General features: G+C 46.0%; 1 protein-coding gene across 2 annotated transcripts in view; it reads left to right on the plus strand.

Annotated features, from left to right (window-relative positions):
* RYK (receptor like tyrosine kinase) overlaps positions 1-17,002 on the plus strand; it is a 50,555-nt gene extending 33,553 nt beyond the window's left edge. The window contains exons 10-15 of one of the 2 annotated variants that reach the window (XM_027729331.2): positions 6,084-6,153; positions 7,769-7,901; positions 9,157-9,266; positions 11,251-11,410; positions 14,839-14,975; positions 15,942-17,002. In XM_027729331.2, the coding sequence (XP_027585132.1) occupies positions 6,084-6,153; positions 7,769-7,901; positions 9,157-9,266; positions 11,251-11,410; positions 14,839-14,975; positions 15,942-16,053 (722 nt within the window). In that variant the 3' untranslated portion in view covers positions 16,054-17,002. The remainder of the gene's footprint in view (positions 1-6,083; positions 6,154-7,768; positions 7,902-9,156; positions 9,267-11,250; positions 11,411-14,838; positions 14,976-15,941) is intronic. The other variant, XM_027729333.2, reaches the window with a different exon arrangement.
* The last annotated feature ends 408 nt before the right edge of the window (positions 17,003-17,410 follow it).

The raw sequence follows: 17,410 nt of genomic DNA on the forward strand, positions 1-17,410 counted from the left end.
CCATACTAAACAAATACCACAGCCTGGAGCATCCACAGTTGTTCCCAAGGGATCATTTTTAAATGGATTGAATTTGCTGTTCTGGGCAGTTCATTCTTAAAGCACAGCTTTGTGAAAATATTTTTGAAGTTTTAGGTTCATGCCTTAAATGCACAGCATTTAAATTAGTTGTTGAAAGTGTTTAACCTCCCAAAATCAGAGTGCAGGATCCTGTTTCTGTAGAATATAGTTTATGTAAAACAAAACAAAAAAAAAACCCCAAAAAATCCAGAAAAGAGCTAGTGCTCATCTTCTTCAGTGTCTTCATAAGGGAAGATACCTGAATTTAAAGAACAGGGAATAAGCAGCAAATTTCTGAATATCAACCTAAAAATACACTACATATGTCATTCAATTCTAGTTCTTTAAGAATATCCTGAGACCTAAAATAATACAACATAAATTAAAAAAAATACTGAGTAGCAGCTCCTAGGGTTGATGTCTGAAGTATTGTACTGATTAATTTAAATATTTGTTATTCCATATGCTGAAAAATAATCACCTGCAGTACACTTTGATTTACATGTAGTTAAAATCACTACTTGAATTTCAGTTTTATTTGCTGCTGCCCTTTGGACCACGACATTAGTCATGTCTCTCTTCCCCAGTTTCACTTTGCATTTACTTACACTTTCGACTTCATTTCAATGGATTATTTATGGGTTCATTTAATGGATTATTGAGCAAAGACCCTTTTCCTTGTTTCTCTTTGCTGCTGCTCCTTGGATCCTGGTGTTACTGTTGTGCAGGGAAATAAGACCATCCCCAAATCCTGCTTTTCTCTGCCCTTTTAGAACTGTGTAAGCATTTGTAATGTAGAGAAAACAGAACAACATTCCCTATTTTAGCAGGGAATTTTTTTCCTTCACTCCAGAGGCAGGCAGGAAGCCAGGGATGTGCCACTGGCTTCCATGGTCCCTTGTCCCTGTCTGACTCCTGGGACCTCTGGAAATTTTCTGTATGTCCTTTCCCTTCTGCCTGTGCAAAAGCAGGTTGGATCCTGACTGCTTGCATTCCTTTAGCAGTACATCCTTGTAGTGAAGGGAAGCTGTGAAAATACCTGGTAGCAGCACTAAAAATGTCCTGTGCAACAGATGTGAGCACAGGATAGTCTTGGAGGGTTGAACTTCTTCCAAAGACCCTAGTAGAAGGGTTAAAGCAGTACCCAGGCACGTGTTCCCTTTGAACTGGGGCTCAATTCTGCCTGGGAGCAGTTTTACCTAATTAATTGCTGTGCAGAAGCATCAGTAATTAAGAAGGATGTGTTGATACAGGGAGCATTTACCACCCGGAGCTGTTCTAGTCCTGCACTCTGGACACACTCTGTGACCTCTGTGCCTGTCACCCTTAAAGAGCCAGAGCTCCTGGGCTTTGTCACAGGATATTGGGCAAAGCCCCCAAGGCTGGAAGAGAATAAGGGTTATAGAAGCTCGTGAGAACAGGCAGCTGTGTGGAAAATGGGCTGTACAAGTGCTGTGATGAGGGAGAGTATAAGCTTTCAGTATGAGACAGAAGGAAGTTCCCTTGGGAACAAGCCGTTACAAATGGTCCAAGGGTGGGAAAAGCTGCAGGTAAAACATCTTTTTAAATCTTGCTGTTGGGAAATGTGTTTGTTAGAAGCCTTGGAGTTCCTGGCTGTTGTGTTTGCAGAGCTGCTGCTGATAGGAGTGCTGAGGGAATCTGCTGTTCCTGCCTTTAGCAGGCTGTGAAAGGGCTCTGGGTTGACTTAGTTCAGTTTTGGTGTCGTGGATTTTAAGATTCTGCTTTGCCTTCTGTCTGAAGCAACAGATTTCAGTGACTGTGCTCCAATCTGAAGTCTTTAAGTGGTGATGCTGCCTGAAAGGGGGTTGTGGGGAGGGGGTGTCTGTTCTCCCACGTAACGCCCTGCAGCTGATGAGTTCCTGGTCTCGGAGCGAGCAAATTCCCTCAGTCTTAGTGTCATCACAAAACTTGCCCGAGATCTTTTCACCTCATGATTCGTGTCACTGATGAATGGTGACGAACAGAGATTTAAAAATGCGGTTTTGCAGCTGGATGTCAAGAAGTTGGTAAAAATCAAGTAGGTTCTTTCTCCCCGTGAGCCAGGCAGGGCCCCAGCACATCCCAGCACAGAGGGATTAGCCTCTTCTCCAAAAATAGCAGTGCCAGGAGTCCCATTGTGCCTGGCTGCATACAAATACTGTGATATCATGAGATAAACCTGCAGCTCTATGAAAGCTGCTTGAAATCCTGCCTTGTTCTTGCTCTGGGCCTTGGCAAAAGGTAAAACCAGGCCCAGAAAGGGTGAAACCAGGGCTTTGAGGGCATCTTCCTCTCTGGAATGTGTTTATATCTATCTCAAATAGTCTTGGTTTTAAGCACCTTCTGAAAGTTGGACCTTTTTGGTCCTAATTGAACATCTGTAATTGCCACTGGGTGCTAAATCTTCCTCTTAACTCACCTGAAATCTCTACTCTTCATTTACTCAGCTACTGATGTGTGATCACCTTGTGAAAACCAGGCTGCACCTCATCATCATCCAGCTGCAACTGCATGAATTGCTGAGCTCTGACATATTCTTAATCACAAATAATGGTAATCTGTCAGACTTCAACTCTTTTCAGGGCTTTGAGGAAGTTGTGCACCAAGCCCTTGTTGCCTTGCCCTGGAGAGTTCAACTTAAATTCAGGGCTGTTTCCTGGTGCCCAAATTTAATGCGTGGGAGCCTCTGACCTCAGCTGTGTCTTCAAGTAGCTGTTCTAACTTCAGAGGTTCCTGGCTCTGTGGGAGGCTCTCCCCCTGTTCCCCCTCTCCAGCTGCGTGTGTGGCTGTGCTCATATCAAATGACTTCATGGATCCGGTGCAGACAAAGGAGCCGCCGGAGCCCGTGGGCTTTCCATGGGTTTGACAGGATCCTTCCCCAGCTCTCACCTGTGTGGGGGCACAGACAATGCCCACGTGTGTGTGTGCTTACATGGATTGCTCAGAGATCTGATGCCTGGTTTTAGTACAGGGTGATACTTTGGCCCAGGCAGGAGGATGAAATCTGGAAGATTCATCCCAGAATGGCCTCGTAAAAACATCTCACCAAGCTGGAATTGCTCTGGGACTCCTATTTCTCATATCAGCCAGAAATGCTGTGGGTTTCCTGGATTGATCTGAAGGGTTTTCATACATGATGGTCAGATTCACCAGGTCCTCACAAAATGTATTACTACCAAAATCACCTTCACCCTGATCTGTGAAGACCTGACTGTTGGATGCTCAGCTGTGGTTATAGCCTATTAAATGAGGCAGAGTTAAATGAAAAGTTAAATGAACTTTTTCTTGTGTAACTGATGACAGTGGCCTTAAAAGGAAGTCTGACTGCTATGGGGACTGTTGCAGTAGTATTGTGGTGGTATTTTTCCCCCTTTTGACTAGAATCACTCAAAGAGGTGATTTACATTCTGTTTTGAATTATATTGAGTACAAACCAACAACAGTTGAATTGTGTGGTGGTACTTAATTGGCATTGGTCTCAGCCTTGTACTGCTATTGTTTATTCTGGGTCTGTTGAATTTGTTGGTGTTGGGTAAGTCTTTTTTCCATGCAGAAAACAAGGAAATAATATTGATAAGCAAACACAATACAGATGCTGAGACTGTTTCACGAGATAAGATTTCGATTTCCGTATATACTTGACTGGGAGTCAATTGTCCCTTTGGGTGCTCAACCACTATAAGGTGGAAAGAAAGCACCAGAACATCACAGTGACCTGCTGGAAACCTCCCTGAGTGCTGGAAAGGGAAAGGCAGTGACAGGAGAGTGTCATCCCTGACAGAGTTACCGTGAAGAGATGAGTAGGTGCATTGTCCAAAGCAGCTCGACTCGTTCTGTAGATGTTAAATCCACTCTTAAATAATCTCTGATTTAAAGCTTCAAATTATTACTTGGTGGCTCTTATAATTAAAAGCAAACCAGTTCAGCAAGCGCAGGTCCAGAGAGTGCATGAGTGGGTTAATCAGCTTGAACTCACACCCAGGAATCGCTTTCCTCCCTTGTCATGTGCTGGGTTGAAGAGGTTGAGGTCTTTGAGTCCTGTAATTAATACATTTACACCTGGAGCTCTGTGCTGGTAACCTGCTCCTCTGACCTCTCACAATCTGCTTTTACCTCTCCATTTTTAATGCTTTAGAACAGTTGGCTGATTCAGCATTCAGGCCTGTATCATTTAATGCACTATCTCAGTTTTTCTTACTTGTTTCCAAGCCCTTTGCAGTCTCTCTCCTGCATCTCAAATTAATCACACAGCCTCTGTGTTGGAGTGCAAACCAGAGGCTTCAACTGGTGGTGGCTTAAATGTCTCCTGCACTGCAAGAGTTTGTACATACCATCCCCCCATATGGAATTGTTATCAAATACAAGGGAATCATGAAGTGGTTTAGTTTGGAAAAGCCCTCTAAGGCCATCGAGTCCAACTGCTCCCCCAGCACTGCCAAGGCCACCACTATCCCATGTCCCCAAGTGCCACATCCACATGGCTTTTAAATCCCTCCAGGGATGGAGACTCCACCACTGCCCTGGGTGTCTGTGCCAGAGCTGGACAGCCCTTTCCATCAAGAAATATTCCCCAGTATCCAATCTGACCCTCCCCTGGCACAGCCTGAGGCCGTTCCCTCTCCTCCTGTCCCTTGTTCCCGGGAGCAGAGCCCGACCCCCCCCAGCTCCCCCCTCCTGTCAGGGAGTTGCAGAGCCAGAAGGTCCCCCCTGAGCCTCCTTTTCTCCAGGCTGAGCCCCCCCAGCTCCCTCAGCCCCTTCCCAGCTCCGTTCCCTTCCCTGCACATGCTCCAGCCCCTCAATGTCTTTTTTGTTGTGAGGAGTCCAAATGCACTGGTTGATGCATCCCATAATATACTGCAGCCATAATTGTCACTAATTTAATGGCACCTCTCTCTGGGCTTTTCTAGAGCTCCCACATCACTCAAAACTCAGCCCAAGTCACGTTTTCCCTTCAGGCTCAGTTAGGAAGGGGTGTCAGGGCTGCACAGGGAGCAGGCTCAGACCATGGAGAAGGAAAAAAAGAACAGATGAGTTCTTGCCTCTTCTTCCTCCCAGGGCAGTAAAATCTTGGCTTGAATCATGTGCAGTATGTAAATCCCCCCCTTAAAGCAGCAGGGAAAGCTGATGAGGCTGAGCTGGGCTCTCCTGTGCCAGCTTCCTGCCAAGGCACACCAGGACTAGTCCCAGCACGAGGGAGGGATGGAAAATGCACCCAGGAATGAGAAGGGTGGGATTGGGAGAGCTCTTATTTACGTCACCTTAAGCTTCCCTCTAGGTTCTTGCCACCTGAGAGGGGGAAAAGCCCCAAATACACAAATATTGGTGGGGAAGGGGTTGCAGGCACCACTTGTGCTTCTGCCCACTGCATGGGGGTGTTCTGCCCGTTGCCATGGGTCGCTGGAGTTACCACAGATGCCTGAATTTTAGCTGGCAGCAGGGATTTGATTTATTTATTTATTTATTTATTTATTTATTTTTAAAGGTGGAGAAGGAAACACCAAAACTCTAAGGTTACCAAGAGTCAAGTGGGCTGAGCAGAGAGCAAGGAAATAAGTAAACCTAGAAATCAATGGTCTCCAGCAGTGTGGCTGTGAACTGCAGACACCTGTGCTGGTAACTGAGCAGCAAAGCAGTGTCCTCAGAGCACATCCACGTTTGGGAAACACGTGGAATGGGCCCTGCTTCCACCAGCCCTGGCGCCTGGGCAGGATGTGCCCCACAGTGCCCAGTGCAGGCAGCTGTGCCTGCCCAGAAGCTGTCAGGAAGTGGCAAAAATACAGCCTGTCAGCACCTGGAGTGTGGCTTGTTTCCCTTCTCGGCGTCACCCCACTCGTTCAAGCAGAAATAACCCTCAGAACTTGGCTTACTCACATGGGGCTTTTTAAATTCCATTTTAAAAAGGGAGGCAAACAAGTTCTGTTTGTGCTCCAGTGACCTCAAGTGACTTGAAAACGTGGACTGAATTGTAATGGATGTGTTGGTTTGATTCCAAGGCTGTGTCTGTGGTTCCCTTTTCCCCCTAGATCAGGCCTCGGAGGTGCAGGTGACAATGATGCTGACTGAGAGCTGCAAACTCCGAGGACTTCACCACAGGTAAGGCAGGCAAGGGGTGTGACAGAACTGTCCCTGGGAGCTGGAAATCCCTGTGCTAAAAGCTAAAGCTCCCTGAGGGGGGAAAGGGAACTGTTTGTTTAGAATTCAGTGAGACTTTTATAGGATCGTGGAATCCCAGACTGGTTTGGATTGGAAGGGACCTTAAAGCCCATCCAGTGCCACCCCCTGCCATGGGCAGGGACACCTTCCACTAGCCCAGGTTGCTCCAAGCCCCGTCCAGCCTGGCCTTGGACACTTCCAGGGATCCAGGGGCAGCCACAGCTTCTCTGGGTAACCTGTGCCAGGGCCTCAGCACCCTCACGGGGAAGAATTTCTTCCCAATATCCCATCAAATCCTGCCCTCTGGCAGTGGGAAGCCATTCTCTCTCATCCTATTCCTGCAGGCCCTTGTCCAGAGTCCCTCTCCAGCTCTCCTGGAGCCCCTTTAGGCACTGGAAGGGGCTCTCAGGTCTCCCTGGAGCCTTCTCTTCTCCAGTCTGAACACCCACAGCTCTCCCAGCCTTGCCTAAAAAACAGGATTGTATTGAGCAGTAGCAGGTTCTTGGGGAATCATACTTAAAATTGAACCAAAACGACCCAGCCCTCCTCTCTCATCATTCAGAGTGAGCTGTTGCCCTCCCTTTTGTAAGTAAAACTATTTTTAAGAAGTTCAAAAAGCTTTTCTTCTCTACACTGCCCATAAAGCTGGGACCTTCACGGGTCTGTAGAGCTCATGGGTGTGACACCTGACTGTCAGACACCTTCAGGTAAGAGCAAGAAACTTCAAAATTCCCTTTTAAAAATTGTCATATTTCTTTGGAGACTTTTACTAACAAGTTTTAAATAGGAAATACAGGTATTTAAAAAAGTGATTGATGGAAATTTGAAACTGTGTCCAGTTTGGTTCATGAATGTACATATTGATATTTATATATTATTATATATATTTATATATTGATCTATTTATATTTATAGAATGATACTATAGGAGGATGTTTAGAAACACCACAGCATGGGGGTTACCTGGGCCCTAAGAGGGTTGGAAGGGACATTTGAAGTGGTTTAGTGGTGGCCTTGGCAGAACTAGGTTAAAGGTCTTTTCTAACTTAAATGATTCCCTGGTTCTAAAACTGTTTGTGTAGTTAGAATACAATTTGATGCTTAGCTGATTCAAAACTGCATTTTAATGTTCTGTCACTTTGCAGTGGATCAAACATGATGTTTTGACTTTTTTTTTGGTTAAACTACTGTAAGGGAACTGTATATTCTGTGTCTATAGTTGCCTTTAGAATGATACACTTCCCAGCTGAGGATATATCACTTCGGAGTCCAAATGATAACCTGTATTCACAGCAATTTATTTCAACCCTTTTGGACCAAATGGAAAAAATTTGGAGGGTTCTTCCTAATGGGAAAGTAATCAAATATTGCATTTATTAAGAAGAGTAATGTCTAGGGCTTCAATTATTTGGACATGTTGTGCTCAGGAGTTCATAATACAAGATTAAACGCTGTTCTTCAACATTGAATTAATTTCAGTTACTGTGTTTAGGGATCAGAAATATTTTTTACCAGATTTCAGTTCCATAAAATGAGGAATTTCTCTGTCTTGCAGGAATCTGCTGCCTATCACCCATGTCTGTATAGAAGATGGAGAGAAACCAATGGTGCTGCTGCCATACATGAACTGGGGGAACCTTAAACTCTTCCTGCGACAGTGCAAGTTGGTGGAGGCCAACAACCCTCAGGTGCACCCAGGAATCTGGGAATTCGTGCCCATTAAGCCTGGATTTGGTCTGTCACCCGTGTCTGTGCCTTCAAAGGAATAGTTGTGGCATTGGTGTGACCTGCAGAGGAGGTTCCCCAGCAAGTGTTGGCCTTGATCCATACTAGGAAAACGTTCCTGACTGTGTTTATCAGCATGAGGCTGAGAGACCTCTGACTAGGGCACTATATCAGTGGTATATCAGTGCATCTTCAAATTATCCTAAAAAATAGAGAAAACAGTGTCTGGTTGTGGATTTAAATTAGGGGGAATCCTGTCTGGAGGAATTTCAGATTTCCCGATTTTTAGTTTCGGTGTAATTAACATTCCCTTTAATTACTGTAGTTCTTTGTTAGTCAAATAACTGGATTTATTGAACTTTAGATAAGGGAAGCAATCTCTGATTTTTTTTTTTTTAATTGCTGTGGGTGCTCTTTAGCATTAATAACTTTGCTCTGTTTCCATGGGACCTGTGGCATATATTTCCTGAAAGAAAATATGCTTGTTTTTAATAATTTGAATTATCTTTTAGTGCTGGATGTGTATATATAGTAAAACTATCCCTCTTGTTAGAATTACCTTGTTTTCAACTTCACCTTGGTTTGGATTCTTTAGACTAAATCAGGCACAAAATGAAATCCCAAGGTGAGAATTTCTTCCATTTATGTACCAAATTTCAAACTAGCCACTTTCTTATCATTTTAATGTAATATTTGGTTTATTTTAACCCTGGTCTTGCAGCTTCAGTGTGTTCCCCACATCCTCAGGTTCCTGAAACACTATAGAAGTGGAAGAGGGAAGGCAAGCTATAAATATGTGTAAGATTTTAATTTAGGTAGGACTGTGAAGTTGCAAAGGGAGCTGGAGCAACAGCACTGGCTACTGGTTTTCAGCAGTAGAGAGCAACAAGGACTGGGACTGTTTGTGCTCCTGCCTGGAAATGAGCTGGTTTTCAGGGAGATGAAGTGAAAAAAGTGTGGTAAGAAGGGTAAAATCGACCACTTTTACCTGTGTTCACCTCTAATCAAAGGAAAAGCAGGTGCAACTTGGAAACATTTGCCCTTGGAATGTCAAAAAAAGGAGGGAAAATTTAGAATAAGGAGTTTTCCTGAGTGTCCCTCAGATCTGTAGGGACTAGAAGGCATCAGGCACTGCAGGGGAGGGGAGGGGCACTGCAGCACACCCGCTGACCCTGCAGGCACTGGGCTGGCAGTGATTGCTGTTGTGGGCTCTTGCAGGCCATTTCCCAGCAGGACCTCGTCCATATGGCCATCCAGATTGCCTGTGGAATGAGCTACTTGGCCAGACGGGAGGTCATCCACAAAGACCTGGCTGCTAGAAACTGTGTGTAAGTACTGTCACCTCTGGGGCTGGAGCTCTTCCAGTCACCCTGATCTCTGCTCCCGGGTGTCTCGCTGGGCTTTTGCCTGAGTTTTAGGTGACTGGTTTTGTCAGTGAAGCTGTTTTCCTCCAAACCCAGGGTGGACCAGGTTTTAAAGGAAGCAGAACATCCCCACTGTAAATACTTCTGCTGGGTTTGTCTATCACTTTTTTTTTTTTTTAAAGTCTTGAAAAGAATTAAAGCTTCCCTTCAGCTTTAATAAGAACTTGGAATATCTCCAATTTATCAGTGATGGATTTTTGTACGAAGTTGTTTTTCTTGGTTTTTTCCCCTTAGGTAATGGCTTCATGGCTTTGGTCATTGGCAGATTTTTTTAGTTCCCAAGTGATGGATGAATATAAATGAGCTTTGGAATGGTAGAAATACCAGAGTAGGGTTTGAGACCATCTTCTGGCTGGAATACACCCTCAAAATGTAGAGATGGAGGTGTTTGGTGGCTTTCTATGAACCAAATCCCTCACATGATCTCTGCTCACTCTCTACCTGCTCTTGTGCTCCCTAAGGATGCTCAGTGGGATGGACTTCTTGGGAGATACTGTTCCTAATTCCTATTGCTTTTCCTTACTGGTGAACACGTTGAGGAAGAAGTGCTACCACAGGGAGCAAAGATCACAAACATCAGGGAATCCCCTGGAGCTTTAGGGTTGGAAAGAGAAGGAGATGCCAGTGGCTGGGATCCCTGGAAGGGCTTTGTTCCCCCTGCCTCTCCTTCAATCCCCAGGTCTGCTCCTGTGTGGTGAAAGGCTGGGAGAAGTTGGTACCAGGTGTGTCAGATCCATGTCCTAATTTTGGGAAGGGAGCCAGGGTTGCAGTGGTGTTGGCAAGTTTAAGGGACAAAATACTTTTGGTCTCATGTGTCCATGGCACAGTCAAGTCCAATTCCAGTGGACAGGAGGATTGCACAAGTCAGAGCTCTCTAATCATTGGGAAATTGCCCTTTGGATTAAGTTTGTTTGTAGATAAGTCTTCTAGGAATTTCTCTGAACTCTTAACAATAATTAGATATGGAAATTCCCTGGGATGTAAATTTTGAGGATAATGAACTGGCCTGAAAATGCATAGAAATGGGATAAATAAGAAGGTATCAGAGAGTGTGAAGGGGGAAACACACAAATTGAGCATTTTTGTTTATTTTTTTTCTCATTAAAGTAAATAATTGACAAGATGAGCAGACAACAAACACCGATTTGTTACCATCTCCCCCAACCCAATGTTACTTCTGTATTTTTGTCATGAGATGTAGAAGCCAACATCTTTCCCATATTCTGAGATCAGCTGTTTATGAGAACATTGAACTGTATTACACACTTCTGTAAATTCAGACAGTCTGAATTACATCCCAGAGGGGGCAATTTCTCTGTATTATTTTGAGTCATCTTTTCTTGATTAAAAGTAAGTTTCCCTTGGTGTCCTGTTTCTGACAAGCATCAATCTCTCTTGTTGAGTGGAATAAATAATATCTTACCAAATTGCTTGATTGGAGACACACTTTTAGGCCACAAAAAATATTGGTTGCTAGAAGATATTACAGGATCTTTCTTTGCTTTAATCCTTGCCCCATTATTACCACAGAAGTGCTGAAAGGTGTTTAATTGCTCTGGTAGGGGATCTCCAAGGGAGCAGGAATAGTTTAAGGGAGTTCTTTGTTGGCTTTAAGTGTATTTTTTTTCACTTGTAAATGTTTGATTTTATTTAATCAAGCCTGCTGATTTCTCTGGTGCTTATCTGTTGGCACAGAACAAATAGGTTCTGTGATAATATTTGCTAATCACGGAATAAGCGTGTCCTGGTGCAGGAGAATGAATGCCTTGAAATGTGGATTAGCATTCCCCAGTTAAATCCTGAGTCTGAAACTTAAGGCTGAGCAGAAATATGTGCTGTAAAGCTGTGACTCCAGGTTTGCTGAGTGCTCCTGTTCTCTCTGAATTAGCATTGACGATGCACTTCAGGTGAAGATCACGGACAATGCGCTGTCCCGGGACCTGTTTCCCATGGATTACCATTGCCTGGGGGATAATGAGAACAGGCCAGTTCGGTGGATGGCTCTGGAAAGCCTGGTGAACAATGAATTTTCCAGTGCTAGTGATGTGGTGAGTTTTTTCCCTCCTCTTCCATTTTGTAAATGTAGTTTATTGACATTTTTCCCTTTTTCCAGCCATTGGAGAATCACAGAATCACAGGATGGTTTGGGTTGGAGGGGACATTAAAGTTCATCCAGTTTCACCCCCTGTCATGGGCAGGGACACCTTCCACTAGCCCAGGTTACTCCAAGCCCCGTCCAACCTGGCCTTGGACACTTCCAGGGATCCAGGGGCAGCCACAGCTTCTCTGGGCAACCTGTACCAGGGCCTCCCCACCCTCCCAGGGAAGGATTTCTTCCCACTATCCCATCTAACCCTGCCCTCTGGCAGTGGGAAGCCATTTCCCCTTGGCCTGTCCCTGCAGGCCCTTGTCCAGAGTCCCTCTCCAGCTCTCCTGGAGTCTCTTTAGGCACTGGAAGGGGCTTTCAGGTCTTTCTGTATCCTTCTCTCCTCCAGGTGAACCCCCCCAGCTCTCCCAGTCTGGCTCCAGAGCAGAGGGGCTCCAGCCCTCAGAGCATCTCTGTGGCTTCCTCTGGACTCGCTCCAGCAGCTCCACATCTTTGTTATGCTGGGGACCCCTGAGCTGTGGCTCCATGGCAGTGGATCCATGGCACTGGATAGATAACAGTGGCTTGTTTAGAGCAGTGTCTGCTCCTGCTCCCTGCATCTGCTGCTTGTGGCAGATGGTTCTGAGAGCAGTCAGGCCCTTGTGCACAGAAAAATTGCCCATTACATCCTGTTCCCTTGGAAGTGTTGGCAGGAAAGACAGTTAAATTCACAAGGATCATCCAGTCCAGCTCCTGGCCCCACACAGGACACCCCAGCAGTCCCACCCTGTCCTTCAGAGCGTTGTCCAAACAATCCTTGAGTTCTGGCAGCCTTGGGGCCGTGCCCACACCTGGGGAGCCTGTTCAGTGCCCAACCACCCCCTGGAAGTTAAAGTGGACATCCTTGGCTCACCCTGTGTCCACTGACACAGTCTGCTCAGCAGAGAACTAGTCAGGCACAGCTTAAAATAAATCCACAGCCCTCATAAATCCGTGCTGACTCTTCCCACACTCCTTTATGGTTCATATACATAGAAGTGACTTCAGGATAACGTGCTCCAAACATACACAGGAGCTGATGTTAGACTGTCTGGCCTGTAGTTCCCTGGCTCCCATCTCTTCCCGAGGGTGTCTTTATTCCACTTGTCAAGAACCTGCCCTGGTTGAGGTGACCTTTCAAAGATGGTAGGAGCAGCACTGCACTGAGCTCAGCCTGCTCCCTCAGCACCCTGGGGTGCATCCTGTCTGGCGCAGCGCTCTGGTCTGGTTTGGAAAACGTCTGAGAAGTTCTGGTTGGTTTTCTTCCCCTCGTGGTCTCTCTATTAGTGCTCAAACCACATAAACAACAAGAAAAACGAGGAAGGAAGGGAAGGTACCAGCTCTGCTCCACAAGTACTTCTGTATTCATTGGAAAATGCGTACGGGGTTTGTGTTGTACCAAACTTGAAGACAGAAGAGGAAATCGGAGCTGCCTGTAAGAGCATGTTTTTAGAGTGCTAAATGGGCTGGAGCAAATGTTGATTTACTTTTTTTTTTATTATTATTGTTATTTTAACTCTGGAACACAAAAGCCCTGTTTTTGAAGACTGGACTTGGAAATGAAAGCTTATGTAACGGTGGCAGTGAGATGTGGAATTCTATTTGGATGAAGGAACCTCAGTATCATAAACAGTGCAATTCAGCATCTGTTCCTCCCATTTTAACACAACTCCTTTTTCCCTTACGTGGGGATAAATGCCACTCCCCTTCTAATACATAGTTTTAACTGCAGAGATGTGGCCAGCTGAGAGTTGTAGAGTTCAAAAACGGGCAGTTTTTCTGCGTGTTTAGAAAATACCATCTGCCCTAAATATCAGCTTTGCATCTACCTGGATGCTGTTCACAGAAATCTGATGTCATATGTTTTTGTCTGCTTGCAAGGAACAAATCCAGTGATCCCCCTGCATGTAAGAGGTAAATGGGTGATGACATGTGGTACAAACAGTGTGGGTGGTGTCTGCCGAGATGTTCCAGCCTTGCTTTTTGGAATGACTTTCTTCCAAATGGTTTTGCTGGCTTGAAACCTTCCCAGTAATGTGTTCCTCCCCAGCCAGCAGCTCTATCAGGCAGCCAGAGCGTAGGAAAACAAACCACTATTCCTGCTGAACTGTGATTCCGTGGTTTTCCCACTCTTGGACATGGAGGTCTTGAATCTCTTTGTGCCATTTTTAGGCAGTTCCTTACGGAATTACAGGAGGGGCATTCTCAGAGTGGTTTTGCTTGACTCACCCTTCATCTCACGTCCATGACCACCACTTGTCCCTCATTTCTTAACTTAGAAAGGGATTTTATTTCCTTGGTGGCTGTTCAGAGCTGTGTCTGTGCCTCTGCCATTCCCAGACCTTCCCATCCGAAAACATCCCTTCCTTAAGGCTTTGATCAAGGGGAGTGGTGGGATTTCTCTTGGTTAAAACAAGAATCTTGTGAGCCTTGCAGAATTCTGCCCTTTTTTAATAAATCATGATGCTTGCAGCACGTGTAACCTGAGCAGTGAGTCACCAGTGTGCAGTATCAGCTCCATCTCTGGTCTCCTGGGTCTCTGGATACCAGCTCATAAATCATTTTCCTTGTACTCTGCTTGTGTGTGGATTGATGGATGGACTTTTCATCCTTCTAAGCTCCTCCTGGCAAGGAGTGTCAGCTGGATGTGTTGAATGCTGATCCAGCTGTCAGGTTTACTGGGATGGAATCCTTATTTTTTTCTCCTGAGTCCTAATTGTGAGCATACCCTCCAAGTATACAGATGACTTGGATTCAAAAGAACGATGGTCTCATTCAGTCTGCCCTTCTGACCCCTTGAATTTCACAGACCTTTTTTGACGATTTTTGAGGCATTTTGAAGAACTAAAATGTAGAAAAAAATACCAATTTTATGTTAAACAGTGATTCAGTATCCTTTAGATTTAAATGTTCTGAAGTGTCATAATAAAAAATGCAGTAAACACATGATTTTTAGCACTGCTATCTTAGTGCACTAAGATTTTGACTTTAGTTCAACTTCATAGAATCATGGAATGATTTGGGCTGGAAGGGACCTTAAAGCTCATCCACTTCCACCACCCATGGGCAGGGACACCTTCCACTAGCCCAGGTTGCTCCAAGCCCTGTTCAACCTGGCCTTGGACTCTCCCAGGGATGGGGCAGCCACGGCTTCTCTGGGCAACTTAACACCAGTTCTGGGATTCTTAATTAGCCCCGTTCAAGACAACGTGTTGCCACGTGGTTATATATGGAATTTACATAAAGCTTTCTTTCTGTGCCTGCTCTTATTTCTGACTGATTCTGCGCAGTGCCTGGAGGAGCTGCCAAGGTTCAGCCTGGTTTGTTAACCCCTGCACTGTTCCTTCGCAGTGGGCCTTCGGAGTGACGCTGTGGGAGCTGATGACCCTGGGCCAGACGCCGTACGTGGACATCGACCCCTTCGAGATGGGCGCGTACCTCAAGGACGGCTATCGCATCGCGCAGCCCATCAACTGCCCCGACGAGCTGTGAGTGTGGGCAGGGTCTGATGAGCATGAAGCTTTCTGATCGGCACGTTAAGCCGGGCTTGTCAGAGAAAGAGCCGGGTTTGCCTTCTTCCCCTGCCCTTTTGTTCTGCCTGTCAGACAGACCTTGGGGTGGGTGCTCCTTGTGTGCGCTGCTGCTTCCAGCTCTGGGGCCTCCAACAGAAGACGGCCATGGGAGTGAGCCAGAAGGCTGCAGTGAGTCCAGAGGATGCCATGGAGATGCTCCAAGGGCTGGAGCCTCTCTGCTCTGGAGCCAGACTGAGAGAGCTGGGAGTCTTCACCTGGAGGAGAGAAGGATCCAGGGAGACCTGAGAGCCCCTTCCAGTGCCTAAAGGGGCTCCAGGAGAGCTGGAGAGGGACTCTGGACAAGGGCCTGCAGGGACAGGCCAAGGGGAAATGGCTTCCCACTGCCAGAGGGCAGGGTTAGGTGGGATATTGGGAAGAAATCCTTCCCTGGGAGGGTGGTGAAGCCCTGGCACAGGTTGCCCAGAGAAGCTGTGGCTGCCCCTGGATCCCTGGAAGTGTCCAAGGCCAGGTTGGACGGGGCTTGGAGCAACCTGGGCTAGTGGAAGGTGTCCCTGCCCATGGCAGGGGGTGGAACTGGATGAGGTTTAATGTCCCTTCCAACCCAAACCGTTCCATAATTCCATGCTTTTAAGCAATTGAGCAATTTCTAATGACCATGTATTGCTCCCTCCTGGATTGCCACAGGCTCATATCCTAAATCAAGCCAGCACCTCTAGTCCCAGCCCATATGCTGATCATTCCAGGTGTCTGTCCTCTGAAGGAGCTGTTCAGCATCATGTACTGTAAGATCCAGTGTTCCTGGTCTCTCTCTGCTTGATCAGCAGGTTTCCCAGTGGCAAAGGCTGTTTTTCCCCTTCTGGCTGGGGCTGTGATCACCTGGCTGACGTTCTCCTCCTGTCTCCATGTGCCTCTGTCTTGCAGGTTTGCAGTGATGGCCTGCTGTTGGGCCTTAGATCCCGAAGAAAGACCCAAGTTTCAGCAGCTGGTGCAATGTCTAACTGAATTTCACGCAGCATTGGGAGCCTACGTCTGAAACTGCAGCAGAAGATGGGATTCCCTGCTTGGGAGAAGGCATGGCATCCATCTGCAGCTCCATGCATCCCTCGGACTCGCACACGTGATGTGTATAAAGCAACACCAAAGGGAGAAAGCACTTCTTCCAAAACACTGTGCCTTAGGTTGCCTTAGTAGTCTCAAGTTTTTTTTTGTAAGACCTCTTGGTGTTGAATATTTTCTAGGTATCACTTTTGCTAAGTTAAATCGAGACCTTTTGGTTTGCCATCAGGATTTGTTAAGTGTAGTGATAGTGAACTGAAACACGAGATTTGGATGGACTTTGCACTCTGACAGCAGACACGTGATTTTTTTTTCGGAAAGGTTATGGGACTGGTAGAAAAGTGAGGAGAGGGGAAATGAAAAGCCACACTGCAGAAAATTTTCCCTGCTTTTTAAAAAAAACAAACAAACGTTGAAACTGAATCTTTCTGACCAGCTCCAATGTTTGTACTTGTATGTATCTGGAATAGCTTTTTAGTATCAACTTCTTCTATTTTGAGACAACAGCACATTGTGGTTGGATCCACACGCGGCATCTGAACCCTTTTTAACCCATTCACAAATGTTCCTTGGAAAAGCTGGTCTTCAGGATACAACATCTCCTTTTTAAAGCGATGATGTAAAAGTGATTCCAGTTTACCTCATACAGAGAGCAGTGAAGGGGGGGTAAGAATGGTGCCCTCCTTTTCAGATCAGAGGATTTTGGAGGTGGTTTTATGCGCTAACTAAGGGCCTTCAGAGAAGCGCCAGAGCAGCCCTTGGGTGGGAGTCTGTCCCCTCAGACTTCTACCTCGCAGTTTCTCTTGTTCAAAAAGGTACTGGTTGTTTTTTTATGGGCTTTTATGGCCTGAAATGGGCTTAAATATATAAATATATATTTGTAAAGACAAGTTGCAGAGTAAAGAACGTTTTTCTATTACACCTAACGTGAAAGCTTGGTCCCTCACCTCGCCCTGTGTGTGGAACGTGCAGGTTGGCGGTGGTTGGGCTGGAGTTGGCAGGAAGGGAAGGTGGATTACCTGCCTCCCTCCCTGTGGAACTGGTCCCCAGGTATTGTCCTGCTGCCTTCCTTAACCCAAGGAAGGGTTCCATCCCAGCTTGTTTGGAGTTGAACACTGCTTAAGAGGACTGAACATGGTTTTTCAGGAAAATGTGTGCTACGTTCAGCCTCAGTAGCTTTCATATCCTGCATATAACAGAGTTAGTTGCAGAACAGCTCCCAGCTCTCCAGGTGAACTGTAGGTTCCATCCTCTGCCTGGTGGCACCACAGGGCAGGTTGTGCTTCAGCACACCGTGGGACATGGAGAATTGCCTTTTGTCTCTCCGCATGTGC

Source organism: Pipra filicauda, unplaced genomic scaffold (assembly GCF_003945595.2).
Source record: "Pipra filicauda isolate LSUMZ 115617 unplaced genomic scaffold, ASM394559v2 scaffold146_size1912638_pilon, whole genome shotgun sequence".
NCBI classification, from domain to species: domain Eukaryota; kingdom Metazoa; phylum Chordata; class Aves; order Passeriformes; family Pipridae; genus Pipra; species Pipra filicauda.